Here is a 26,973-nt window from a genome sequence, read left to right on the forward strand (position 1 = left end):
CAAGTTGAGTTTTGAAGCAGCTGGAACAGTGATTAAAAAGCTATGATTTTCAGGACTGGATTCACCTCTCTAGGGGGCTAGTGAATGAGGGAGGCCCGAAAAGAGTTCCCTTTCTGAGGGGCACTCAGATGTTTCTGTCTTGCTTCTCTACCTCCTGGATTGCCCACGGTCCATCTCCCCCATCCCTGCTGCCTTTTCCAGGCCTCATCTCTCTCTCTCTCTCTCTCTTTTAGGGATATAACAACACTCTCTTCTGGTTTCACCCACCCCCCACTCCTACCCCAAGCCACTTCTCATCGGGAAAGATCTTCTAGAATCTGTCTGTGGGCTCCTCCAGGCAGAGACCAGGTCTGCCTCCTCTCTGGGCCCCAGTTCTAGCAAGTCCTGGCAGGGGTTGGCGTCCAGCAGTGTTTGTGGACCTGGGTTAGAGAAGGCTGTGGTAGTAACAGCGGTTGGCTCCCAACATCCATGACACCCCAAGGGATCCCCCCCCCCCAGTGGTGAAGTACAAACATGTGGCTCACTTCTGGCCACAAGACATGAGGGGAGGTCTCCTGGGAGGATGGGGATAGAGAGGACTTTGAAGAAAATGAGATGCAAGGGGAGGTAGCCTGTTTCTTTCCCTAGATGTGGCTTTGTCTGGAGCTGTAGGCCAGAGCTGCTGCAACCCATGGGGGAAGAAAGCAAATGGAGAACCACAAAGAAACTGAGCTGAAGCCCTAAAGTACCCCACCTGGAGGCCACGCTGCCTCCAGACCCCTCATGTGGGAGATAACACACGTCCTCCATAATAAACCCTTTGGTTTTATGTTTCTTGCAACCAAGACATCCTCAATGGATGCAAATAACACAGTGAAGACCATGTGCCAGCACTGGACTCTCACCCAATAGCACCACCAGCCCCAACAGCCTCCCGAGGCTCAGTATTTCCAGCTCGGGATTGCGGTGAGAGGGTCTGGAGGCAGAACTGGAAAAAGGAAGGCTGAAACCCATTGTTAAGAGAGGGCTGTTGGGGCGCCTGGGTGGCTCAGTTGTTTAAGTGTCCGACTTCAGCTCAGGTCATGATCTGGCGGTTTGTGGGTTCGAGCCCCACGTCGGACTCTGTGCTGACAGCTCAGAGCCTGGAGCCTGCTTCGGGTTCTGTGTCTCCCTCTCTCTCTGCCCTTCCACTTCTCATGCTCTGTCTCTCTCCTTCTCTCAAAAATAAATAAACATCAAAAAAAATTTTTTAATTAAATTAAATTAAAAGAGAGAGCTGTTGGCAAAAGATACCGCGGAGGTCAAGAGCCTGGGCTTCGGCATCAGACAGACCTGAGTGTGCAGCCTAGCACTCTGTTCACTTGGCTGTGAGGCCTTGGGTGAGTCACATAAACTTTAATCCCTAGTTTGTTCCACTGGGAAGTGGGGGCAATGATAGCATGCACCCCACAGGATGGGGTGAGGACTAGGTGAGATGGTGCGTGTAGAAAGCTTAATGGTGTCCCCAGTACTTGGCAAGTGTTCCGAAGCCCAGTTGGCTGCCCTGGTGGCCCAGCCTCGGAAGCTGTGAAAGGTGGGGCCGGTGTGAGGGGAGGAGAAAGACCTCTTTGCAGTGGAGAACTTTAGAGCCTCTTTGGATGCCTCCCATTACTTCCTTCCACAATTGCTCTGGCCCATGACCAGCACAGCAAATCTTTCTGAGGCTGCCCTGGCTAGACCAGAGCAGTCAGGATAGGAATTCTTTATTTTGGGGGTCCTTGAGGTGGACCTTGGGGGGACTTGCCCAGGTAAGGTAGGTCAAGGAAGGCATGCCAGGAGGAAGGCTGGAGAACAGAGGGGAAAATTGTAGCAGCGAGAAGGGTACCTCTGGGGCGAGGGAAAAGGCCTGTTAGGAACAGAAATTTGTTGAGGGTGATGGGAGGAACCCCTGGAGAGTCAGGGGAAGGAACCTGGCTGTGAAGTTTTCTGCCAATGGTAACCTCCTGTTACCATAGGGTTTCTAGTCTGCCTCCAGAACTAGAGGCATCACCCCAATTGATAGATGGAAAAACAGGCCAGGGAGGCTGAGTCAGTGCTATCAGCTGCCGTTAGGATAAGGTGCAGCCTCAGCATTCAAAGTTCAAGGTGATATTTACACCATTAGCTGTCATCAGCTGCAAGCAACAGAAAACCTGGCTTGGTGCCTTCAATGCTGAAGATGTTTAGTGGCTCAAACCTAAGGGTTCTGGAGGTAGGGGACTCCCAGGGGCAGCCCCACTGCTCTACAATTCTCCCTGAAGTATTCTCTCCTGGGTGGCTATTTCAGAAGTATGGGTGTGCCCCATCTCTAAGTCTGGGTACACAGAACTGGCACTTGGGAGCTTAGCTGTCTTGCACACCAGCTTTCATCTGTCTTATCACCTCAGTCGGTGGTAAAGGAGGCATTGGTGAGGGTGGTGATTTGTAGACAAGGCTGACTCATCCCTTCTTGCCTACCCTGGGCTTAGGCCCCCCTGCCGGCATTTTCTGCTGAGCATTCAGGCCCTGGCTCTTTGGGGCTGTGTTCGGGGCTGCAGCCCAGGGCTCTTTCCAAGGTGGTACCAGACAGTGCCCCCAGCACCTGCCCAGCCAAACTGGAAATCCCAGTAATGTTCTCAACACCGTCTCCTTTCCAAAGTTGGGGGACGGGGTGGTGGTGGCAGATAGGGAAACTGAGACTCAGAGAGTTAGAGGGTCAATTAAGGTCCCTTGACCACTAAAGGGTAGGGGCCAGGCAAAACAAAAATGGGCGCCTCAGCCTGGGTTTTCAGACTCCCACACTATGCCTTCATAATCCTGTCTCTCAGTTCAACCACGTTCTTCAGCCTGAAGACTCCATTTCCTGAGGGAGGTTTCCTGCCCCAGAGAGTGTGTAATCTGGAGACTTGGCGGGGGGGGGGGGGGGGGGGGGGGGGGGGGGGGGGGGGGGGGGCAGTGCTTATGAGACCTCAGGCTGTTTTCCCTTGCTAGTTACCTGGTCACTCCATCTCTGTCTTCCACTCCCCCCCCCCCCCGCCCCCCCAGCCCAACAATAGCACACGGCTGTCTGCCCCCAGGCTGCGAGTTCCTTGAGGGCAGGCTGTGGACTGAGGCACTAGGCAGCCAGGGTTTGATGAGTGATAGTGATGTCCTGGACCTGGGTGAGCCCTCCGGTATGGTTTGCTGCTGGGGAGTGGAGATCTAGCATCTCTGCACCTGGCTTGGCCATGGGGCTGGGATGGTGGGCGACAGCACTGGGGTTCCTGCCCTGTCCTCACCCACACATTTGGTGGGTTTCAGGCTCCGTAAGTTTATGGGCTCTGAGAATGGCCCAGCTAGGGCTTTGGAAGGGGGCAAGTGGAGGCGGGCAGCAGAGTGGCAGGTGTCAGGCGGGGCTGCACCAGGGAGCACCGCGGCTCCACTTCCTGTGGGCGAGGGCCCGGTGCCTGCCCGGGGCGGGGGCGGGGGTGGGGGTGGGGTGGGGAGGTTGCACAAACCTTCCTGCGCAGGCCCCAGGCTGCCTTCCCGCCTGGCCTGTGCACCAGCCTGCCTCTCCTGCTGGCTACTGCCTCCCAGCCGGGGCTGGCATCCCTGCTCTCAGTCCTGCAGCCTGGACTGTGTCTCCATCACCACAGGGTTGGCGAGGGGCCTGCCGGACACCAGGGCCCGCCCTCCCATCCCTGGAAGGGTACTGCTCCTTCCTCATTTTGCTTCTGATTCTAGCCCCAAACAAAACAGGTTGAGCCCTTTTCCTCCCTCCGGCAGCTCCTCTCTGGCTTTCGGCTGCCTTCTGAGCCGCTGCAGACGGTGCCGGCCAGAGAGGGGGGTGGCCTGGGCCAGCCCTGTCGGGACTGGGACGGTGCGCCTGGCTCCTGGCCCTCGTTCAGCCCTGTCTGTGGCAGGAGAGCAAGCTTTGCCGTGGCAGTTGCCTGAAGATGATGCCCCAGCTTCAATTCAGAGATGCCTTTTGGGTGAGTGAAGACAGCTGGGGCATTGAACAAGTGGAATGGGCTCTGGGGAGGCTGGCTCCACTGAAATATCCCCCACGGCAGCCGGTGGGGGTGTGGCTCCAGGAAGGAGGTTTGCTCATAAATATAGCGGTTGATGTTTTGGTCTTAATTATTGTGGAGGTGACCCGGGCTTCTGTCCCTTCTGAGTTGGAAGATGAAGGGGGTCCTTGGCCTGGGGTGCTGATTTCTCTGCAAACTTCTCCACAGTGAGGTGGGGGAGGGATATCCTCTATACACCCAGGCCTGATTTCTCTGAGAGACCCTCTCCCCACTGCAGGATCTTTTTAGGAGAATCTAGGGGTGCCTGGGTGGCTCAGTCGGTTAAGCGTATGACTTTGGCTCAGGTCATGATCTTGGGGATCATGAGTTTGAACCCCGCATCAGGCTCTGAGCTGACAGTGAAGAATCTGCTTGGGATTCTCTCTCTCTCTCTCTCTCTCTCTCTGTCTCTCCCTCCCTCTTTCTCTGCCCCTCCCCTACTTAGGCTCTCTTTCTCAAAATAAATAAATAAACTTTTAAAAAATTAAAAAAAATTGTTTTAATGTTTATTTTTGAGAGAGAAAGAGAGAGAGACAGAGCACAAGCAGGGGAGGGGAAGAGAGAGGGAGACACAGAATCCAAAGCGGGCTCCAGGCTCTGAGCTGTCAGCACAGAGCCTGACGTAGGGCTCAAACTCACGAACTGCAATATCATGACCTGAGCCGAAGTTGGACACTTAACTGACTGAGCCACCTAGGTACCCCTAAAAATATTTTTTAAAAAAGGATAATCTAATATATGGATAGGGGCTTGAGGAGGCCATGTGAGGTGAAGGAGGGAGGGGGGGTCATGGGTTTGGGGACCAGACAAACTTGAATTGGGATCTTGGCCCTGCTACTTAGAGACTGGGCAAGCTATCTTATTTCTCTGAGCCTCATTTTCTCCAGCTATACAGTCCAGATAAATATTAATAAGCATCTCAACTGAATGGGAGGATTTAAAAAGGTGATCTAATGTAATCAAATGACAGTTCTTTTTTCCTGATATAACCTCTCTTCTTTGCAGACTTTAGGGGTCCTTTAAGGAGGCAGCAGGGCTGGGCAATTCCTTGCTAGCTTTCTTAAATTCAGTGCAAGCATACTTCAAATCCTTTCCCCCATGAAATGATGGCACGCAATAGGCTTGTGGAGGTGAAATGGCTTGGCATGGGCCACACAGCCTGCAAGCCCACTTTGGACCCCAGATCCCCTCAGCTTTTTAGCAGCCCTGCCTCTACCTTTCCTCTGCTTCTCAAGCTCTGGCTGTCCCCAGCAGCTCATGGGAAAAAGCGGAGACCTCTCTGGTTAGAGCTGGGGAATGAGGCTGTCCTGAGGGTGCCTCCCTTCAACCACACAGAGGATTCCCTGGTCCTTCACTCAGCCGTCTCAGCCTTAGACAATATCCTGGCCCTCCCTGGGCCCTTTCCTGGGGCCTGTGGCTAGGAGGATGACAGTTAACAAGCCAGGCCTTCCTTCCGTTCCGGGCCGTGCTCTGCTTGGGGCTTGTGGCCAACATATGAGTGGCCTGCTTCTCACCTGCCCTGACCACACAGTGGGCAGAGGGCCACCTGGGGAGGGTACCCGTTCCTCTCTGGGTCTCTGTTTCCCCATCTCTACAAAGAAGAGGTGGGCTCAGTCCAGAGAAAACAATGGAGGCAGACCTGGCTCAGCCCAGCCCAAGTACCAGGCTGGCAACTGGGTCCTCTCGAAGGGGTGTTGGCTGCAGTAAGGGGTGGGGCAGTGAGTCATCACCTCTGCTGTGACTTAGAGTGAAAAGTGGGGGAAAGAGGTAGGGCCTGAAAATCCAGGGTGCTCTGTAGCCCAGGGCAGACCAGGAGACCCTGATCATTTCACCTCTAGGACATCTGTGCCACCCCAGGGCCCCTGGCCCCACCTTCCTGAGGGCAGAGCTCTGGCAAGGAGCAGCCCCCATGGCAGGATCTGGGCAGTGGGGGATGGCATAGGAGTGGGTAAGGTGTGGCAGGGACAGCAGCAGCAGCAATAAAGGAGCCCACCTGTGGTGGCTTTCTAAGGGACATCCAGCCATGCTTTGTGCCTGCCCCACCTCTGAGCCATCGCAGGCTTCAAGACCTCCAGTGCCTCCTCTCCTCCCCTGCTGGCTCCCTGGACTGGAGTGAGGGTATAGCCTAGACAAGGCCAGAGCATAGAGGGGGAGAGAAGTGCCCAGTGGGAGCCTCTCACCCTGAGCCTGGTAAACGCACCAGGAGGTCATGGTCATCATCACTGACCCCAGGGCTCTGAATTCTAACCCCTCTCCCTGATGCTCAGCTCAGCCCATGAGGACAAATGACACTTACTTGTACTAAGGAAGTGCCAGGCACTGTTCTCAGGACTGTTGATCTATTCATCTACTTAAACTGATGAAGTAGATGCTATTGTTATCTCTATTATTCAGAGGAGGAAGTTGAGGCACAGAGCTTAAATAGCTTGCCCAAGGTCACACAGTGGGGATTAAACCCTGACAGGCTAGCTCCAGTGTCTGGGCTCTCACCCAAGGTGCTTCAACACCCTCTATCAACACAGTAGATCACTGGATCTTTGGGCCACATCAGCAAAATGGAGGGAAAATGTCTGTTTTTCCTACCTCCCAGAGAAGTAAGAAGATCAGACGAGGTTTATAGAAGTATTTTGAAGCTCAGTTTACAGACAAATCTATAAAACAAAAGACAGTGATCTTACTGCTGTAGAAATACTAGGGACAGAGCCCAACCTGCCCCTCCTCCAACTTTCCCCCTACCCCAGCCCAGGGCAAGCCATTCCATAGCTTGGCAGTTCAAAATGAGTAGTCTTAAATAGTGGAAGGAAGCCCATGAACTAGAAGGATCATGTCTAACACCATAGCACTGCAGTTATTTGGCAGTCTCAACCATCCAGAACACAGGTGGTATGTAGCCCCATTCCTGGCACTAGCTCAGAGTAAGAGAGAAACACAAGCAGTTTCTGAGGAGCTAAGAGCTTATATTAAAGCTCATATACTTTAATCATATGAGATGCCCCATAATTTTTAGTTAGGGCTTAAGAACTCTAATTTTACCCATAATTTTAACAAGCTTTTAATTAAAAAATTTTTTTTAATGTTTATTTATTTTTGAGAGAGAAGGAGAGACAGAGCACAAGCAGAGAAGGGGCAGAGAGAGGGGGACACAGAACCCAAAGCAGGCTCCAGGCTCTGAGCTATCAGCACAGAGCCCGACGTGGGGCTCAAACTCACAAACTGCGAGATCATGACCTGAGCCGAACGAAGTCGGAGGCTTAACCAACTGAGCCACCCAGGGGCCCCAAGCTTTTAATTTATAGATGTATCAGTTAGAGGGGGTCTACATGGAACATGATATACATTGATGAGTGATATGAACTGTTAAAGACAGTTTGACAGATAGCTGATAGCTGATAGCAAGGTGGGAGACCAAAAAATTATAAAAAGCCGACATAATGGCTCAGAAGTGATGGGAACATTCAGTGTGGGAGCAGGCCAGTTCTGTTCCTCAACAGGCCTGTATTTCTAATTTATCAATGTGGCTACCCAGTATTTATTTATAGCCTGCTATTTTCTGTGGCAAAACATTCAGATGCAGGCCACTATGGAGTGAGGCAGGGGTGGACTAGCCATGGGGGGAAGGAAGGGATAATTTAATTTCTGTTGCACATACAAATGATAAAAAGCATCGCAGCGTTGCAGGAAGTTAGTGGCTGGGCCTCAGAGTGGGGCTTGTCAGTGAGACGAAGTTGAGGGTAAGAATATCAGGTGCCTGAGCTGAGAAGGGTTTAGATCTCATATAACCTGCCCAGCAGTGAGTCAGACGGGCACAGAAGCCCAAAAAAGGCAAGGTCCTGCCCCTCACCTCCCAGTGTCTCCTTGCCAGTGTCTCAGCTCCCAGCAGGCAGCTAAACTCTATTGCAGAAAACATCTGTCTAAATTCTCAACACAGGGCTGGCAAGCAAGGGACAGTGTTCAGTCTATGTTTGTAGAATGAACGCATGAACATGGTTCCACTGCCTTCCTGAACCCATTTTCTCCTTCATTTCTCTTGAGTTCTATTCTACAAATATTTGTTGAACAGTATTCTCTGCTAGGTGGTCTAAGCTGGATCCCTACCTACCCTCACCCCCACATCCAATCAGGTGAGCGAGACTGTTTGGCCTTCAAGGAAGTTACTGTCCAACACTGAACACTGAGGTTCCCTAATAACTGGGCCAGGCACGGGGTGACCTGCTCTGAGCTGTGTCTTCCCATCCCACCCTCTGGCTCCCTCCCAGGCTTTGGAAAGAAGCCACTGAGTATTGTTTTAAGAAGGAAAATCTAGTTTTGAACCAGGTTTTATTGAGATCCACATCCTATCCGTTTTGGTGTTGTTAAAAGGAAACGTAAGGGCTTGAGGAGGATGGGCCACATATATTACAGTAACATCTCACCCCTAAGGGGTAAGATGGACCACCAAAGGGGACAGAGGGAGCAAGCCTGAACTTTTCCCTCTGACTTGTAGTCACATCTCTCCCCTTTGAGGCTAAGCTCTAGCATCATCTGGAAACCTCTGTGTCATCCTGGGAGGGGCTGAGCTCCCCAACAGACAGAGCACAGAGGAAGGCACCACTTTCCGGGTGGGGGAATGACTCACCAGGGATACACAGGGGCTGAGGATGGGCCCATCCCTCCCCTCTTGTGCCGGCTCAGCTGCTGTTGCCTCTTCCCCTTCCCAGTTCTGAGACTCTGAGGTTCCCCATTTAGGATAGAGGCCCCACTTTGGCCTGTCCCCCACCCCAGGACCTGCCAACCACTGTCTTGGGGCCTCACAGAAAATCAGGAGAGGCTGATGCTCATTGGATACCTACTCTGTTCTGAGCCCTTAAAGCTATGTATATACCTTCTAAAGAAATAAAATCAATAAATATAAGATCCTAAGAAGAAAGTAGGAAAATAGAGAAAGCCAGGAGAAAAGCACCCTTAGTCTCATCACACGAAGACAACTGGTAATATTTTGCTCTGCTTCCCTAACATTATTTGACATAGGTGCAAGCACATTGTGTACACAATTTTGTATTCTCCTGTACCTTTTTCCTTGTATTTTAATTTTTGTAATGTTTATTTATTTATTTTTGAGAGAGAGAGAGAGAGAGACTCCCAAGCCGGTTTCACATTTTCAGCGCTGAGCTGGGTGTGGGGTTCAATCCCATGTACGGCAAGATCATGACCTGAGCTGAAATCAAGAGTCAGACGCTCAACCAACTGAGCGGTCCAGGCACCCCTTTTCACTTTAAACTTTATTTTTAATTGTGGTAAAGTATACTTAACATGAAATTTATCATTTTAACATTTAAGTGTACAGTTCAGTAAGGTTAAGTATACTCACATTGTTGTGGACACTCCTGCCTCTTTTCATCATAATTCCATTTTGAACATGTGTGGGTGTGGGTGTGATTTCCTCGTTTCAAAACACCATTGTTAATGGCTACACAGTCCAGCTTGTGGATTTGGTAGATGTATGATTCATTTATTCAATCCCTATTGTTGGACATGTAGGTTGCTGCTGCCCATTATTCATTATTCTAGACAGTGATGCACTGGGTAGATCTTTGTGTATCAAAATTTTTCACTTGAGGATTATTTTCTTGGGTGGATTCCTGGGAGAAGAGATATTCCTGAGTGAGAGAGTGGGGCCCCGTCTCTAGCTGGGCAGGAGCCTTTTTATGCAGGAAGGAGGGACCGGAGTGGCCTGGAAGGGGCTGGGAGGGCCAGGCCTGGAGGGGCTCTGCCACGAACTGAAGCCTGCTCAGACTTTGTTCAAGAATTTGCAGCAGGGCAGGCCCCTATGGCCTTGAAGGCCAAGGAGGCCAGGGGCTGGGGAATGGGTCCTCCCAAGCATCAGGGGCTTGTAGACAGTGCAGGAGGTAGGAGAGGGAGGCCCTAGCTGTCCTGCCTTTGCTGCTACCAAATGCCTTCCCAGTGTGCCCTTGGCCATGGCCATCTGAAGGAGTGAGGACAGACTCTCTCTGTCAATGTCCTCCTATCTCCTGAATGGAGGCATGGGAGGGCCTACTCCATGGCCACATGTCCAGGGCAGAGCAGGGACTCCCTCCCAGGTCTATTGGACACCATCATATTCTGCCTCTGAATTCAAGGAGATTGACTAGTTTCTTCTTGGTTCAGTTATAATTCTTATAGGATACATGAGTGGCCCTCTATATGTTGACATTGATTTTGGTCATTTTGGAAGTAGGGTTATTTTTCTCTCCATTATCCCCTCTAATTTTCTGTAAGTGAACACAGATTATGTATGTCATTAAAAGGAAAATTCTTGAAAACAAAACTAAGCAATTGCTGTTTTCAAGCCTGAGATTTTAAGTGAAATTTGTGGTTTGATAGCATTACCTCTTGCACATACTCTGTGTGCACTTTGTGGTACATTGTCCCCCTGGGGCCCAAGAACTTGGTTCATCTGTGCCTATTTCCCAGGACATGGCCAGCTGTTTGATGGTGTGAGAAGGAGGCAGAGTTCTCTGGTTATGCTTGCTGTGCATTTGTGAGGCTGGCAGATGGTCACCTGGAGGATCTACTGGCCACAGCAGCCTTGGTCACCCTCAATTTTATTCTTGGTGGAAAACAAGGTCTGCTTCTCAATGACCCCCTGCACTCCAGTTCCTGGGACTTGTGTACTACACACCACGGGGGTAGCCCCCCGGAATGGAGCGGGAGGGCCTTGTTTGGGCTATGGAGGGCAGGCAAGGATTTGGGAGAAGGCAGGCTGGCAGATGGCAGCCCAGGGGAAGGAATGGCACGGACGAAGGTGTGGAAGTGGGGAGTGGGCACAATGGGTTTGGAAGGCAGTTTTCTGACCCAGAGGCTCATGCAGGGTGACTGGTAGGAAAGTGACTGAAGATTGTGAAAGGTCCTGACCGGCCTTAAGGGGTGACAGAGACACTTTCTTCTGCCTCCCTGCACCTTCTCCAGCAGCGGATGTTTCCTATCATGCAAAGGAGCTGCAGGCTGTGGGCGGGATGCCCTCCCTCCTCACCCAGAGTCTAGCTGATGCCGCAAACCACACAATGAAGGGAACTTGGTGTGGAAACTGAAACTGCCTGGACTTCCAGCAAGAGAGAGTAGCACCCTGTGCCCTGGGGGCTTGCCCATGCTAGGGCTCTTCCCTGGACTCGCTCCAGCAGCTCCTCCCTCCAGGCCTTCTTAAATGTCTCTCCTAGCCTCCACCTTCACTTGCTGGGCCGGGGAGAATCATTTCCCTTCTCTGAATTTCAGATTCTTCATGTGGGATGTCAGAGTGATGCTCATCTAAGACAGAGGCTTTGAAGATGAGGAAGCTAAGGGCAGCACTAAGGGGGACCACCTTCTGCTGCTCACCATGGGGAGTAAGCAGACCAGAAACAGGTTCTAAGGGACCCAGACTTAGGATTGCATGTGCACTACAGGGTGAGCCACGTATGTGCATCCTCCTACTCCCAGAATGCCTCCCCAACTCTGTTCACCATTACACATTAAATTCTGCCATCAGAGAGTCATTCCCATGGCTTCAAATGACAAGATGCATTTCCTTCCAACAATAGCTCTGTGAACTTGGTATTCTTATGCCTGTTTTGCAGGCAGAAATCTCAGAGGGGATGTGGGACTGGGGATACCACCGAGGTGGACTTTGGGGTTGCTGGTCTAGACCTGGCTGCTACCTTCTCAGGCTTAGGTCAGAGAGCCCTTGGGGGTTACTGGGAGGTGCGGTGGTTCGCTAAGACCTGGCACTCTGAGCAGTGGGTGAGGAGAACATGGGGGAATGACAGCCCCTTCCGCTGGTGTTGACAGCACCCACTATTAGGCAACAGGAAGTGCCTGCTGGAGCTCCAGAGACCACAGCTAAGGCAGGGATGGGGTGGCCAGATGGGACTCAGGGTTTCCCAGCAGTGGACATGGGAAAACATAAGCTGAGCCATACTGGGAAGGAAAGAGGGGATGATGGGCTGAGGCAGGAGAGTGCTTGACATATTCAAGGGACAAGGAGACCTGTGTGACTGAGGCCAAGTGACCGAGGTGAGTAGTACTTGGAGATAATATCGAAAATGTGACAGGGAGCCAAACCTTGTAGGACTGTCGTTCTCAAACATCCCAATGCCCAGGCCACACCCAAGGCCAATTACATAGAATTTCAGGGTGGGAGGCTGGACATCAGTATTTTCCTAAGTTCTTGAGTGTTTCCAAAGTGCAGCCAGGGTTGAGAACCGTTGGTGTGGATAATTGTGATGCTGGATGCATTGCCATTGCTGATAACCAGCATACAGCTGGCTTTTACCACTTAGGTGACCTCATTTGACTCACTTGTGAATGAATAGAGGGTAGAGGTTTGTTTCATTTTGCTTTTTAACCTTATAATCTACGATTATGTTTTTTTATTGTGGTAAACATACATTAACATAAAACTTAACACTTTAACCATTTAAAGTTTTTTTTTAATGTTTATTTTTGAGAGAGAGAGAGAGAGACAGAGGAGGAGTGGGGGAGGGGCAGAGAGAGAGGGAGACACAGAATCCGAAGCAGGCTCCAGGCTCCGAGCTGTCAGCACAGATCCCCACACGGGGCTCGAACTCACAGACCGTGAGATCATGACCTGAGCTGAAGTCGGATGCTTCACCAACTGAGCCACCCAGGCGCCCCAACACTTTAACCATTTTTAAATGTGCAATGCAGCAGCATTAATACATTTATAATGTTGCACGACCATTACTACTACCTATTTCCAGAACTTTTCATCATCCCAAGCAGAGACTCTGGACTCATTAAACAATAACTCTTCATCTCCCTTCCCTCGTCTCTTACTTCTATTCTACTTTCTTTCTATGAATTTGCCTATCCTAGGAACCTCATATAAGTAGAATCATACAATATGTGACCTTTTGTGTCTGGCTTATTTCACTTAGCATGTCTTTAAGGTTTATCTGTGTTTCAACAGACATCAGAATTTCATTTCTTGGGGTGCCTGGGTGGCTTAGTCAGTGAAGTGTCCGAGTCTTGATTTTGGTTCAGGTTGTGATCTCACGGTTCCTGCGATCAAGCCCTGTGTCCTCAGCTCTGTGTGGACAGCTCTCAACTCTCTCTCTGCCCCTCCCCTGCTCATACTCTCTCTCTTTCGTTAGTGTTTTCTGAGTTGTAAGAATTCTTTATATATTCTGGATATTAATCCCTTATCATATATATAATTTGCAAATATTTTCTCTCAATCTGGGCATTATCTTTTTACTCTCTTGATGTTGTCTTTTGATGCGTAAGTTTTTAATTTTCATGAAATATTAATTTATCTGTTTTTTCTTTTGTTATCTGTGGTTTTGGTGTCAAATCCAAGAAATCATTGCTAAGTCCAGTGTTTTGAGGCTTTTCTCCTATGTTTTCTTTTCAGGGTTTTACAGTTTTAGCTCTTACATTTAGGCCATGGATAAATTTAGAGTTAATTTTTGTATATAGTGTAAAGACTGGGTCCAACTTCATTCTTTTGCATGTGGATATCACTTTCCCCAGCACCATTTGTTGAAAAGACTCCTTTCTGCATTGAATGACCTTGATATCTTTGTGGAAAATCATATATGTGCTTATTTCTGGGCTTTCTATTCTATTCCATTGGTCTATATGCCTATCCTTATGACAGTACCATACGATTTAAATTACTGTACAAGGTGCCATCTTTGTCTCTTACACTGCCTTTAGAAGCTAATGCCCTGCTTTGATTCTACTACATTTACAGGGTGGCCCTGGTGAGTCCCTCCACTCTCTGAGCCTGACTCTTTGTCTGTATTAAATTGATTTTTGTGGCAACATGCTTGTTAATGGCCTTGCAAAGGCAAGGAGCTTCACGTGCAGACCCCCTGCAGGTGCAGGAGCCCAGCTAGCACCCAGAACCCAGGGTCAGTTCTGAGATCCAGAACCTGACAAGGCTGGCAGAGGAGGCCACAGGGCCTTCTTCAGAGGCTGCAGCGGTCTGTCCCTGCCTTTAGGAAAAGGCGTAGGGATGGGAATGGGGCTCCTCTGCAGCTCCAGGGCTTCATCTCTGTGTCTTGAGCAAGTCTCAAGCCCAAAGGAGGAGCAGTTCACGGCCACAAAGAAAGACACCCCACATCAGCCCTGTGAGGGCACAAAGTGCAAGTGTTCATCCCACTTTACAAATAAAAACAATTGAGTCTGAGAGATTAGAGGCAACCAGTCCAAATAAGAATCACAGCTAAGATTCACACCTAGCTTTCCTTTTTTATTTCCTTTCTTTGACTTCGTATGTATTCATCACCATGGCCACCATTTTCCAGGAGCTCATTAAGTGTCAGGATGCCCATTGCTGGGCTCCTCCATGTATTATTTCATTTAGTCCTAGAGCCCAGAGGTGGGCAATATGTTCACATTCATTTTACACAGGAGGGGCTCTGTGCTCAGGATGTTAAGTGACTTGCCCAAGGTCGCACTGCCTGTTTCATGGAACTGGCCAGGACTAGAACCCAATGCCTGAGCTCTGCCCACATCCCACTGCCTGGGCTTCCTCCTGGGGTGGTGTTCTGTAGGGTATCCCCTGGCAGGTGTAGGTGTGTAGGAGGGGTGAAACTAAGGGAACGGGATGTGCAGGGTAAGTAGGTGGACCATCAGTGCTGGCCTCTAGTCTCTGGCTGGTCCCCCACAAACTATGTGGTGAGGAGCCCTGTGTGGCTGGCTATGGACAGGGAATGGACGGTGCTTCTCCTTGCTGAAGGGGTCAGTCTCCTCCAGGGCTCAATGTCTGGGGTGGCTCAGTTCTCTCCTCTTCTCCATTAACCATCCTCTGCATCCCACTGCTTCCCTCACCCTTGGCCACTGGCATCTGCTTTCTACTCCACCCAGTGCTAGATCTAGGGAGTCCCCACTGCCACACCAGCTTGGTGGGGCCAGTGCAGAGGGACTGTGTGACCTGAGCAATCATCCACTTGCTGAGCCTCAGGTGCTCATCTGTAACAGGGGACGATAAGAATAGCACAGGCCTGACATTCCAGGGGATGCTGAGGATTAGAGGTGATAATGGATTTAGAGCACTGACCTCTACCTGTCTGCATCCCACCCAGCTCCCATCCCCTGAACTCAGAACTTGGCGAAGCTTCCCTTTACCTCCTGGGAAGGTCCCACACCTGCTCATGAGTCTCTCCTCCAGCTGGCCTTAGGCTACCTCTTCAGACACCTGCTCCAGCCTCACTCAGATCTCACCGTGACCACTTAGAGCTCTGTGTGTTAGACTTCAGTCTTCTAAACCTCAGGGGCCCATTCCCACCCGCAGGCTTCTGCCTGGACTTGTGTTCTCTCCCTGTCCCTTCCCTTTTCTAATCTTTCTACACGTTTTGGTTTCATAAAGCAGTAGGAAGAAGTGGGGGTCGAGCTACTCCTTTAAGACTTGAGAATGCGTAAGGGAAGTGGGCAGGACTTCACAGACTGGGGGAGGGGAGTGTGGTAGCCAAGACCTTTCCTTCCTGATAATCTGAGGAGGTTTATTTAAAAGAACAAAGCTTTAAAACCAGACAGACTTTGGTTGAAAGCCAGGCCCGCCCACACATTTGCTGATTGGGCCTGGACAAGTTACATAACCTCTCTCATTCTTGCTTTCCTCAAACAACAGCACCCTGTGGTCAGTATTACTAAGATAAGTGTTTCCCTATGCCCCCCCCACCCCCCACCGTCTCCCCACCCGCACACATGGTAGGTCCTCTTCTGGTGCTAGTGTTGCCCCCCATACCTGGTTATGTGGGATCCCTGAGAAGCTCTGAAAGTTCACAGGGCTCTGACAGGGCCCCTGGAAGGCTCAGGGTGACTGCTGGCCATAAGATGAGGGGCCCAGACATCTCAGGGCCCCTGCCAACCAGGGGACTCTACTGCTTGGCTGCTTGGGTGAAGGCCCCTGAAGGCCCCGGGGAGGCGGTCAGACTAGGCTCAGTGGAGAAGTGGAGTCCTCTGGAAACTCATTTCTTTTTTATAAATTTATTTATTTAAGTTTATTTATTTTGAAAGGGAGAGAGAGAATCCCAAGCAGGCTCTGCACTGTTAACGCAGAGTCTGATGCGGGGCTTGAACCCATAAACCGTGAGATCGTGATCTAAACCAAGGTCTAGAGATGCTTAATCAGCTGAGCCACCCATATGCCTCTGGAAACTCATGTCTAATCTCAAGCTCCTGTCAGCCTAGCTGACCCCAGTGTAGCTCATCTAACCACATTCAATGTGCTTTTGTTCTTTTAAAAATAAAAGTCCACCTTTACCTTCTTGAATCTCTCCCTCTGACACCTACCCTGGGCCATCTTAGAAAAACTATAAATCACCCCACATTTATCTGCTTATGCATGGACCCCTCAATCCTTGGGCCAGGGACACTTAGACTCAGCTGAGACCTCTCTGCAGAATCCCTAACCTGCTTACAGACCCCTGTGACAGGGTGCTCTCCACCTGGTGAAGCAGCATACCCTGTGTAGCCATGTTTGGGATCACTTGGGCTTTTGGGAAGCCCTTGTGCTGATCTGGAGTCGGCCTCCCTCTCTCTATCTCCATGAGTCCTGGCTTGGGCCTCTGGGGACACCAGCCACAGACACTCCTTCTGTTCCTGATAGCCCCACAAAGGTCTGCAGGTGACAGTGTTCCTCACCAATTCCCCAAGGGCCTTGGCTTGGGACCCTGTCTTTACCCACCTGCCACCTACTTTACAACAGGTATGCAACTAGCTTGCTTACTGAAGTCTCTGGTCATCCATCCAACCATCCATCCATCCAAGCCATACCTGAGCTTTTGGCCCTTTGCCTTCCTCAATTTGCCAACTAAGAATGGTGGAGATTAGCCCCACTGTGAGGAAGTAGCTGTGGGGCAGTGGAAAGACCCTGGCTACTATTCATTGACTGATCCTCTCTGAGTCTCAGTTTCCTTATCTGTACAATGGGGATGATAATCCTGCTTTAAGAAGTAGAGGGGATGGGTCTGTCTGGTTTATATAAAGGTGCTGGGTAATGAATCATTGAAATGCAAGCCAGTGATCTGGTCCCCTCCATGGGGAACCTCAGGAGCCAGCAGTCTTAAAGCCACAGCCTCTCGAGGGCCTCCCTATGCATTTATTTAGCCCTTGTCCAATGTATTTGCTGTGCAGATTCTGGGCTCTGGGACCCAGCAAGAGAACAGACCCACTTTCTCCCTTCATGGAGCTGCCTTCTAGAGAGTTCAGTGCTCACGTCAGGTTTCCTGTCTTTAGGCTTTGGTTTCTCAGTCCACAGAAGACTGGCTACAGTAAACTGTGGCCAGTAAACTGGCCATGGGAGGCACACTGGCTGCAGAGGTCCCTTCAGTGAAAGTAGTGTGCGAGAGGATAGGACAGTGCGGCTGGCACCGTGCCGCCCCTGATGCCTGCTCAGGCCACTGTCTGGGGCTTCTGGGGTGAGAAGAGTGAGTCTAGTCTCCTGTTCTGTCTCCTCTCCTGCTGATAAAAGGTGGTTTTCCACAAAAGGCAGGGGCAGGGGTGTCTGGGTGGTTCAGTCGGTTAAGCCTCTTTGGCTCAGGTCATGATCACATTGTTCAGGGGTTTGAGCCCTGTGTGGCGCTCTGTGATGACAGCTCAGAGCCTGCAGCCTGTTTTGGATTCTGTGTCTCCCTCTGTCTCTGCCCCTCCCCAGCTTACGCTCTGTCTCTCTCTGTCTCTCAAAAAATAAGTAAACATTCAAAAAAAAATTTTTTTTAATGGTTGGAGCACAGTTGATTGAGCATGTGTCTTTAGCTCAGGTCATGATATCGTGGTTCCTGAATCTGAGCCCTGCATTGGGCTCTCTGCTGTCAGCCTATCAGGGCAGAACCCCCTTCAGATCTTCTGTACCCCTCTCTCTGCCCCTCCCCCACTCGCACTCTTCCAAAAATAAATATTTCTTTTTATTTAAAAAAATTTTTTGGGGGGGTGCCTGGGTGGTGCAGTCGGTTAAGCGTCCGACTTCAGCCAGGTCACGATCTCGCGGTCCGTGAGTTCGAGCCCCGCGTCAGGTTCTGGGCTGATGGCTCGGAGCCTGGAGCCTGTTTCCGATTCTGTGTCTCCCTCTCTCTCTGCCCCTCCCCCGTTCATGCTCTGTCTCTCTCTGTCCCAAAAATAAAAAAAAAAAAAATTTTTTTTAATGTTTATTTATTATTGAGAGACAGAGCACAAGCAGAGGAGGAGCAGAGAGAGAGGGAGACACAGAACCTGAAGCAGGCTCCAGGCTCCGAGCTGTCAGCAAAGAGCCCGACGCGGGGCTTGAACTCACGAATTGTGAGATCATGACTTGAGCCAAAGTCAGTCGCTTAACCGACTGAGCCACCCAGGTGCCCCAAATATTTCTTTTTTAAAAAAGGATAAAAATAAAGAATGAAGAGCCCGTCAACCCAAGAGCATGCCAGACATTAGAAACATTTTCAACAAGAATGGTTAACATTTTGCAAAATGTTTTTTGAGCCCAGTAAGGTGCAAGCTGGCAACTTAACTTTTCTTTCTTCCACCTTCTAAAGCCACTGTTAGCTTTCCCTTCCCCATGCCTGGGCATGTGTTAGAGCTTTTCTAGTCCTTTTCTAGTCTCAGTATAACTCACTCCAGCTCTATCTCATGTCACAAGTTCACTGTCTTGCTCAGTTGAACACTCCACATTGGGAGCCTACGATGGGGAAGAACAGGGTTCGTTTCTTCATTTGCTGTGTTCTACCCATACCCACTGCTGGCTACTTCTGGTGTCTCCGCAGCTGTGGTGAGGTGTGGGCTCAGTGACTCTAAAGGGGTGAAAGGTGGTAGCTGGCAATGGCCCAGCAGGTGGCAGATTTCCGCAGGCCAGCTCTTGCTCTCCTGGGTACTTCGGCTGGTTTCTCGGTGTCCCCATTCCCCCACCGAGTCTCCTCCTGTTCTGCTGCCTGCACCCGTCCACTTCTGACCCCTCTTAGTTGCACCCAGCAGTCCCCTCCACACAGCCCCTTGCGGTGGCTCCTTCCTCCCTGTCAGCAAGGTTTCATGGGCAGAAAGTCACAAGATGGCTCTTCCCAGCTACCTTCCACAGCCTCTACTTGGTCCCCAGAAAAATAGTGCTAACTCCTGGACAGGCCAACCCTCTCACCCTGCTGTCTGTTGGGGGTGGCACCAGGCTGGCAGGCAGGGACAGGGCAGGGCCTGGGGAGCTACAACTTGCGGAGCAGCTGCTGAGCTTGGGGAACTGCAGAGAGGCAAGAGATTGAGAGGGTAAGAGCCAAGATCTTGCCCTGGGAGAGCTGGGTTCAAATCCGGGCTGTGTCCTGCAGGCTCTGGGCAAGTTAGGTGAACTCCCTGGGTTCCATTTTCCTCACCTGTAAAATGTGGGTAATAATCCTTAGCCTCATACCCTACTTAGGGCATGCTCTGATCTCTGTTCACCATTCTCACCTTTGCATATTATTTCATTGGCTTCTCAGATCAACCATAAGTGGTGGGAACTGTTGGGCCCATTTTACTGGACCAGAGTTGTGAACTGACAGCTAGTCTGCTGATGTCTGTACAGTCTCTCAGACCAGGCCTGGGCACCTTCCCTGACTGTGTAGGTCTGCCTGATGGGGCTGTGCCCTAGAGGGGAGAGGTTGGTCTCTTCCCACTTCCTTCATGAGGAAACCAAGTCCCACAAAGGGAAATGGCATGCTCAGGCCCTGGTCTCTGTGGCCTAGCCCCTGCAACCACCAAGAGTGCTATGGGTAGGGGCACCTGGGTGGCTTAATCGGTTAAGCGTCTGACTTAGGCTCATGTCATGATCTCACGGTTCGTGAGCTCGAGCCCCGCATTAGGCTCTCTGCTGACAGAGGAGCCAGCTTCAGATCCTTTGCCCCACCTCTCTCTGCCCCTCACCCACTCTCTTTCTCTCTCTCTCAAAAATAAATAAAACATTTAAAAAAGAAAAAGGCGATGTGGGTAGGAAAAGGGTGAAGTCATGGTGGGTACAAAGGCTGTTTTTCCATCCACCCAAGTGGGAGCATGGCAGGGCCCAGCCCAGAGCACAGGCCTGGACAATGGCTGTCACCTAGACCCACCTAGAGAAGGAAGCACATGGGCTGTCCCCGGGTAGAACAGAGCACCCAGGCCTTCCCCACACTGCCTTGAGGCTGAGGCACAGATATGATTCCACTTGCTCAGAACTTTCCTGAGCATTCCTTTTAGAGCCTTGGGAGACATCTTTCAGCCCTGATCTGGCTCCTCTGTGGGGAAAGGGAGGCCCAGAGTAGCCACACAAATGTGATGGCAAGTCCCCACCTCTGGCTTGTGGAGGCCTCCCAAAGGAGGGGACAGTACCTTCTCACCACCTGGCGTCATACCCTGGAGTGGCTTGCTGTAGGTGCCACCTGGTGGGGATGGGGCATGGCTTCTGGCCACTTGCTGGTTCTTAGTGTGCACATCTGCAGAGCCCACGTGGCCCTTCTCCAGGGAAGAGTTTCTCTGACCTAGCCTGGGCACAAACCTGGTCTCTGTGAATCCATGGTAACTGAATGATAGCCCAAAATACAGCTTTGATTTAAGCTGGAAAGAATTTGAGTAATCATTTTCCAAAGTTATTTTTTAAAACTAGTTTTTGATGTTTCAACATGAAAAACAGTGCTGGACTATCTATTGAATGACTGGTGTAGGTATGTGGGCTTGGGGACAGGCCGACCTAGATTCATATTCCAGATTCTGACCGTTACCATTTGGGTGATCTTGGGTAGTCATCTCCCCCCTTGGGGCATCTTCCTTACCATCCTAACCACCCTGGGTGTGTGGCATTTTCAATGAGAAAACCCCTGTGATGTTCACAGTGCACTGTGTGGCCGGTAGACTTCACCACGATCAAGGCCATGGGTGGGTTTCAGGCAACAGAGGCTGTGAGTAGATGGAAGGAGGTGAATGGCCCTGCCTGGTGGCTTCTGCATTGTGGAAATGTCAGCCGGTACAGGAGGGGGGCTGACATGGAGCCCTTGGTACTCACAGGGTAGAACTGGGTGGGTGCTGGGAAGGAAGGCCAGGGTGGGCCCTGGCAGGGGTGACTGTGTGGCTGGGCCCGGGCCTGTGAACTTGCAGAACTGATTGATTATCTAACTGAATGATTGGTTCATTCGTTTCCTCAATAGCAGCCTGAGCAGGACTCTGCCCAGCTCTGAATAATGAGTCAGAACCCACTCCCTGGAGGAGGTGGTGGAGTAGGGGCTAAGGAGGAGGATGCAGGCTGGGGGAAGGGGAGCAGTGCTGAGAAGGAGCAGCCCTGGGGGAACCAAGCACTTCCTCGGAACAATCTAGTCACTTGCGACAGTGGCTCACTTGGCCACAGCCACTGCTAGCACCACTGTGGCTCTGAGCAAAGGCTAGACAAGATTCTTGAGCCTACAGCGCTCTGGGGACTTGAGCTCCTGGGGACCCAGCCTGAAGGGCCTTGCTACCTTCTGCATCCTACAGAATGGCCAGTGTAGGTTTGGTTTTGCTTCTTTCCACTCCGGGAGTCTTAGTAAGGATGGAGGGGCTTCCCTGGAGAGTTGGGGTCGGGCGGGGGCCTAGGAGGGAAGAACAGAGCAACCTGCTGTGGTGGGGTGTGGGGCAGGGTACAGACTCTGCCAGCTCTGCCCTCTCTCCCAGAGGCTTCATGGAGAGTGACAGGGCCCCTGCAAGTCCACATTCTTGTCCTGCCTCTGCCTGTGTTTCCTGAGGTAGGTCTTTCCCTTCTCTGGCCCTCAGTTTCCCTGGGACTGGGGGGCACTGGACAAAATGCTTCCCAGTTTGGTGGTCTGTGGAATTCAGTCCTGAATGGTGGTGTCCAGCTCAGAGTGCCTCCCTCGTGGGGAGAAGGCAGGAGGCTGAGGCTCCAGATTCCTTTTCCTCCCCGGCTGTCGTAGTCTTCTGCCAGGGGCGTTTGGAGGGAGAACAGAGGCTGAGAGGTGGGAAACCAGGGTCTACTGACCAGTTAGTGGGCAAGCGGCCACTCACAAAAACCACAGAAATGAAAGCCTGGCCCAACCACACCAGCCTGGGAGCTGATGCCTAATCCAGGACAGGCTGGCAGGGGTTAGTTAGGGGGGCAACTTCCTTCCCCTGGGGCCCCAAATAGCCAGCCAGAGCCCAGGCACACTGCTTGAGATCCAGTCAGCAGCTGAGTTTGGGCCTCAGGGATTTCTAGGGATGCTTATGGAGGAGGGAATAAGTTTGGGGTGGTAGGTGAGCTATAGGCCTGGAGATTCCACTATTCTGAGTTTGCTGAGGGTGGCTGGGCCTGGCACAGGGCCAGTTGGGACAATTTGTGGAATTTCTGCCCTTTCTACCATGTCTATTCTACTTAGACCTGGAAGAACAGCTTCTCTCCCAGAACCTGGCTCAAATGCCTCTTCCTGTGGGAAGCTCTCCTTGATTTAGACTCCTCTCCTGACTTTCTCTACATGCCCATACACAGCATTTGAGGAAAGACATGGGGCAGGGAAAGGTGCACCATCAGCTCTTGACTCTAAGATGGGCTAGACTTACCTTCCCCAAGGTGTGGCCTTGGGAAAGCCCCACTGATTTGCTGAGGTCTGACATGGGACTATGATGTGTGCACTCAGGAGAGCAGGGACCCTTTCTCCAGTCTCTGAGGCTTTTGGGGGTCCATGGGGATGGAAAAGAAGACAGACTAGGTGCTGAATCTCAGGGATTGCCTCAATTTACAGTTGCTTGGCCAAGCATCCTGGGGGGTGGTCCTTCCCCAAGACTGGATGTGGGGGCCAGGCTCAGGTAAGAAATACACACAGAAGCCCCTGCTCTCAGTGTAATGTTTCACTACTTTCTCTTAGGATCAATCTCCCTCCTCTGTCAATCAGCCACGTGTGCAGCCTGGCCCCAAGACCCACTCCCTAGACCGACTCTTATAGTTCTTGACTATGAGGACTAAGTCCAGCACCAGCAGCTCAGAATGCATTCCAAGGGTGAGAAAGGAGAATCAGATTGGTCAGGAGCCCTGGGACAGGCTGAGAAAGTGCCAGGCAGCAGAGGGGCAGTCGTATCCAGGAGAACTCTCCCAAATGCCCCTCTCCCCACTGTCCTGTTTCAGGGCTGGCCCTAAGGTGCTAAGCATGTGTCAGGTGTCCTGGGTGTGTTAGGATGTGCCTGCATCCTGATGCAAGTCACTCTCGATGCCCACCTTGCCAGGTGGGTACAAGACGGTTACGGGAGCCCACAAAGAGCCTAGCGTGGCATCTGGCACACAGTTGTTGATGGAGACACGATTGGTACAGTTTTTCGCAGAGGCTGTGTGGTGTAGAGGCAGAGAGCATGGACTCCAGCCTGACAGCCTGGGTCCAACGCCAGGCCTACCACTGCTAAGCTGTGTCACTATGGGCACACCGTACCCATCCGTGCCTCAGTGTTCTCACTTGGACAACCGAGATAATAGGGTTATTGGGAATGTGACAGAAACGGGCCCTGCTGGGCACCCTACGTGGTTGTCATTACCAGGCCTTGGAGCCGGTCCTCCCCGTGGCCATCTTGTGTGAAGCTGATGTGTCCCAGACTGTGAGCGCCATGGTGCGGAGGGCTCACACACCTGGCACCCCCACAGACAGGGGCCCCGCGGTGCAAAACCACATCCTGAAGCCCAAGAGCTCGTCTTTGAGTGGGAGAATGGAGGCAGACAGGCAGGGCAGGCCCCAGACGCTGGACACAGACTTTTCCTGGATGTCAGCGGAGTCCTTGCCAGGACCCCCAACTCAGTGCCCCTCCCAACCCACACAACGGCACTCACGCGTCCCTCTGTCTCGTGTTCCAGTGCAGGGACTTCACGGCCCACACAGGCTATGAGGTGCTGCTGCAGCGGCTGCTCGACGGCAGGAAGATGTGCAAGGACGTGGAGGAGCTGCTGAGGCAGAGGTGAGCCAGCCACTGGGCGAGGGCCGGCAGGGCGTGGGCTGTCCTCCTGGCTCTGTGGGAACAGACAGCCCGGCCACCCTGCTGTTGGAAGTGTGACTTTCCTGGTTTTCCCAGCCAGGGCCTCCCATCATGAGCAAATGATCTGATGTCCCCTCAGATATGCGGGTATTTGGCCCAACATGTATTTGGAAGGAGGGCTGGGAGCCAAACTTTGTCAAGGAGGGCCTGCAGGCTCAGCCTGCCCCAAGAGGCTGAGTGAGTGGACCCTCAGCTTCCACCACTTAGATATCTAAGGGAGCCGCAGCCAGCAGAAGTAGAGGGACAGTGACCACACTTTGTTCTTGCAGGGCCCAAGCAGAGGAGAGGTATGGGAAGGAGCTGGTGCAGATCGCCCGGAAGGCAGGCGGCCAGACAGAGATCAAGTAAGAGGCCCTGTGCCCTGGGCTCCCTCCTCCTTGTCCAGGCACTTCTGGGCCCTTGGATGGGGTTTAGGACTTCCTGGCTTGGGGTGGACCTGGGAGGGCCTGGAAGGGTCTGGATGGCTCCAGGGCGGAGATGCCTGGAGGACAAGTCTCTTGGCTTACAGGGCATTCTGGGTGAGGTCAGGTTCTGTGTAGGGGAGAACACCCTGCTGTCTCAGTGCCGAAAAGACTCTGGGCAGGGGGCAGAGACTGTCCTCAGGGGTTTGTAGCACAGCCAGCGGCACCTGGACAGCCTCCACCCAAGTCCTGAGAGCCCTGAGGGCCAGGTGACGGGCCCTCCACTGGTTGCTCAAGCCCTGCTGTGGCCTTGGCTTAGCCTGGGCTTCAAGGGGACAGGTGTGGCCAGAGACAGTGGCGGGAGGGGATACACCTGGGTTCCAGAGACATCTCATCATCCAACAGTTGTGGGATCTCAGGCTGGCCACTGACACTCTCTGTGCCTCCATTTCCTCAACAGTGAGCAGAATAATAATACAACCTTCATCAAAGGATTAATAGAGTCCAGGGGCTTGGTTCAGGCCTGGCTCAAAGGGGAGACAATAGGAGTAGTTCTGCTGTGAAGCAGGGGTCTTCTCCAGCCCCGAGGCCTGGGTCCCAGTGTGCAGACTGGGGGATAGGGAGGCAGTAGAGAGAGCAAGATGATTTGAGAGCCCCTGAAGGACTTTCTAACAGTAAGTCTTGTGGCTGCCTTGTGAAGGTGTGGAGTCTCCCCCTGGGTGAGCACCTCCTACCCAGGAGCCCCACCTATGGGGTCTGCAGCTGCCATAGCAACCCCTTGGAGGTCAAGCCTATGAGTATCTGGCTCTGCACAAGGGGAGTGACCCAAAAGGCTGTCAGCTCCAAAACTTGGAACGAATCCAGGTTCCCTCATTTTGAGCCTTGAACATACAACACTTTCTGGGTCTTCTAAAGATATGTGGGACCATGCCTGGTTTCTGCTTCCAAACTGGAGCCAGAGAAAACACAGGAAGAGCTGGAGGAAGGTTTAAAAGTGGTGTGAGCCAGGGGAGATTAATGCTCAATGCCCAAAGGTTTGTGCTTTGGACCAGAAAGCACGAACACAGCCCTAGAAGTAAGAATGCATGAGGTCTAGTCCCCACCTGGCCTTTATGAGCTATGTGACTGTGGGCAAGTTGAGTTTGGTTCTCATTTGCCCACTCTAGTGGGCTGTTTACCGATAAACAGGACAGGGCTGGGGTTAGATGCAGGCTGGGTGCAGAGGAGGGCTCAGGGCATGGTAAAGAATGAATGAAAGTCTGATGTAACCCTTCTTTGTCTTCCCTGGGGAAGGGGAGCTGAGGGAGTACGACCCAGGAGGCATCCCTTTCTGCTTCCTGGCCACCCAAGCCAGATGGGAAAGGTCACCTCTTCTGGGGGTTGGATAGAGAGGGTGTTCCGGGCAGGGCCATGACAGGAGGCCAGGCTGTAGGGCACACTCATACTCAGAAGCCTGTGAGTCACTGGGGACTTAAACAGAGAAGGAGAAGCCACTGAAAAAGAGAACAAAATGGAAGGGGAGCCAGGTGGACTGCGGGAAATGCAGGAGGTACACAGTATCTTGCCCCATTGTAGGATTAAGAAGTGGCCAGGGGAACGCTCTAGGTGGTCCTGATCCCCTGCATGGCTGTAAGAGGCCAAGTGGGGCTAGGTCTGCCCTGCCCCATGTACTGTGTGGCAGTGGGGTGGTCACTACACCTCGCTGACTCCTGGGCTGGGCTGTGAAAGAGGAGTTGCCCCCAGGAGCTGCTCTGGAGTCATGATGTCAAGCAGAAAGTACCAGGCCATGGCAATGCTCAATCAACAGTGGGGTTCTTTATGGTCTTACCGGCCCCTGTGTAGGTCAGATAAGTTGGGCTCACCCTATTTAGTTTAGGGCTGAGAAGCCTGACTTCGTGGTCTAGACCATTTCCTTTGAGGCCCAGCCCCTCCCTGGCCCAGAAAGTTAGAAGCCAGTATCACTGGAGGGTCAGCCTTCATCTAAGGTGGGAGCATCAGTGGTAGAGTCCCAGCCCAGAGCAAGGGGTAGAGTCAAGGTCTGCCTTGCTGCCCACCAAGGAGGAGCTGGAGCCTAGGCCGGAAACACCAGGCTCCATGGGTCAGTATGCCCAGCAGCAGGAAAGGCAGAAATAAAACCCACATCCCTGTGCACAGGGATGTGCACAGAGCAGGCGGGGGTGGTGGGGGAGAGCCAGCAGGGCCCCAAGCTCACCATTAGGCTCAGATGGTCGGAACAGGGTGGACTGGGGAGGGCACCTCCTGGAAGAGACAGAGACAGAGGGGAGATGTCAGAGACCTTGCTGAAGGTGGGCAAGGTCAGGACACATTCAGAGCCAGTGGGTGACAGGGGCAGGAGCTGAACCCATCTCAGTTCACCTGCTGCCTCCCTCAGAGTCATGCCCTATGCAGCTCCCAGCTCAGCTGACTGCACATACTAGGTGCTCAATAAGTGTTGCTATTGAGCCATGTGGCATGTACTAAGATTAGTAAGACTCTTCAGTCATTCCTTTCTTTAACTGGGGGCCAAGCATCCGTCATCCATCCATTTATTCAGCAAGCATTTATGGAGCACCTACTATGTGTCATGCCCTATGCTGGGTTAGGAGGATTCAAGAATTTAA

General features: G+C 51.9%; 1 protein-coding gene across 1 annotated transcript in view; it reads left to right on the plus strand.

The window, feature by feature from the left end:
- Nucleotides 1-3,679: 3,679 nt before the first annotated feature.
- PSTPIP1 (proline-serine-threonine phosphatase interacting protein 1) overlaps nucleotides 3,680-26,973 on the plus strand; it is a 46,694-nt gene continuing 23,400 nt past the window's right edge. The window contains exons 1-3 of the mRNA XM_043554941.1: nucleotides 3,680-3,947; nucleotides 23,773-23,873; nucleotides 24,221-24,295. Coding sequence (XP_043410876.1) covers nucleotides 3,912-3,947; nucleotides 23,773-23,873; nucleotides 24,221-24,295 — 212 coding nt within the window. The 5' untranslated portion in view covers nucleotides 3,680-3,911. The remainder of the gene's footprint in view (nucleotides 3,948-23,772; nucleotides 23,874-24,220; nucleotides 24,296-26,973) is intronic.

Source organism: Prionailurus bengalensis, chromosome B3 (assembly GCF_016509475.1).
Source record: "Prionailurus bengalensis isolate Pbe53 chromosome B3, Fcat_Pben_1.1_paternal_pri, whole genome shotgun sequence".
Taxonomy (NCBI): domain Eukaryota; kingdom Metazoa; phylum Chordata; class Mammalia; order Carnivora; family Felidae; genus Prionailurus; species Prionailurus bengalensis.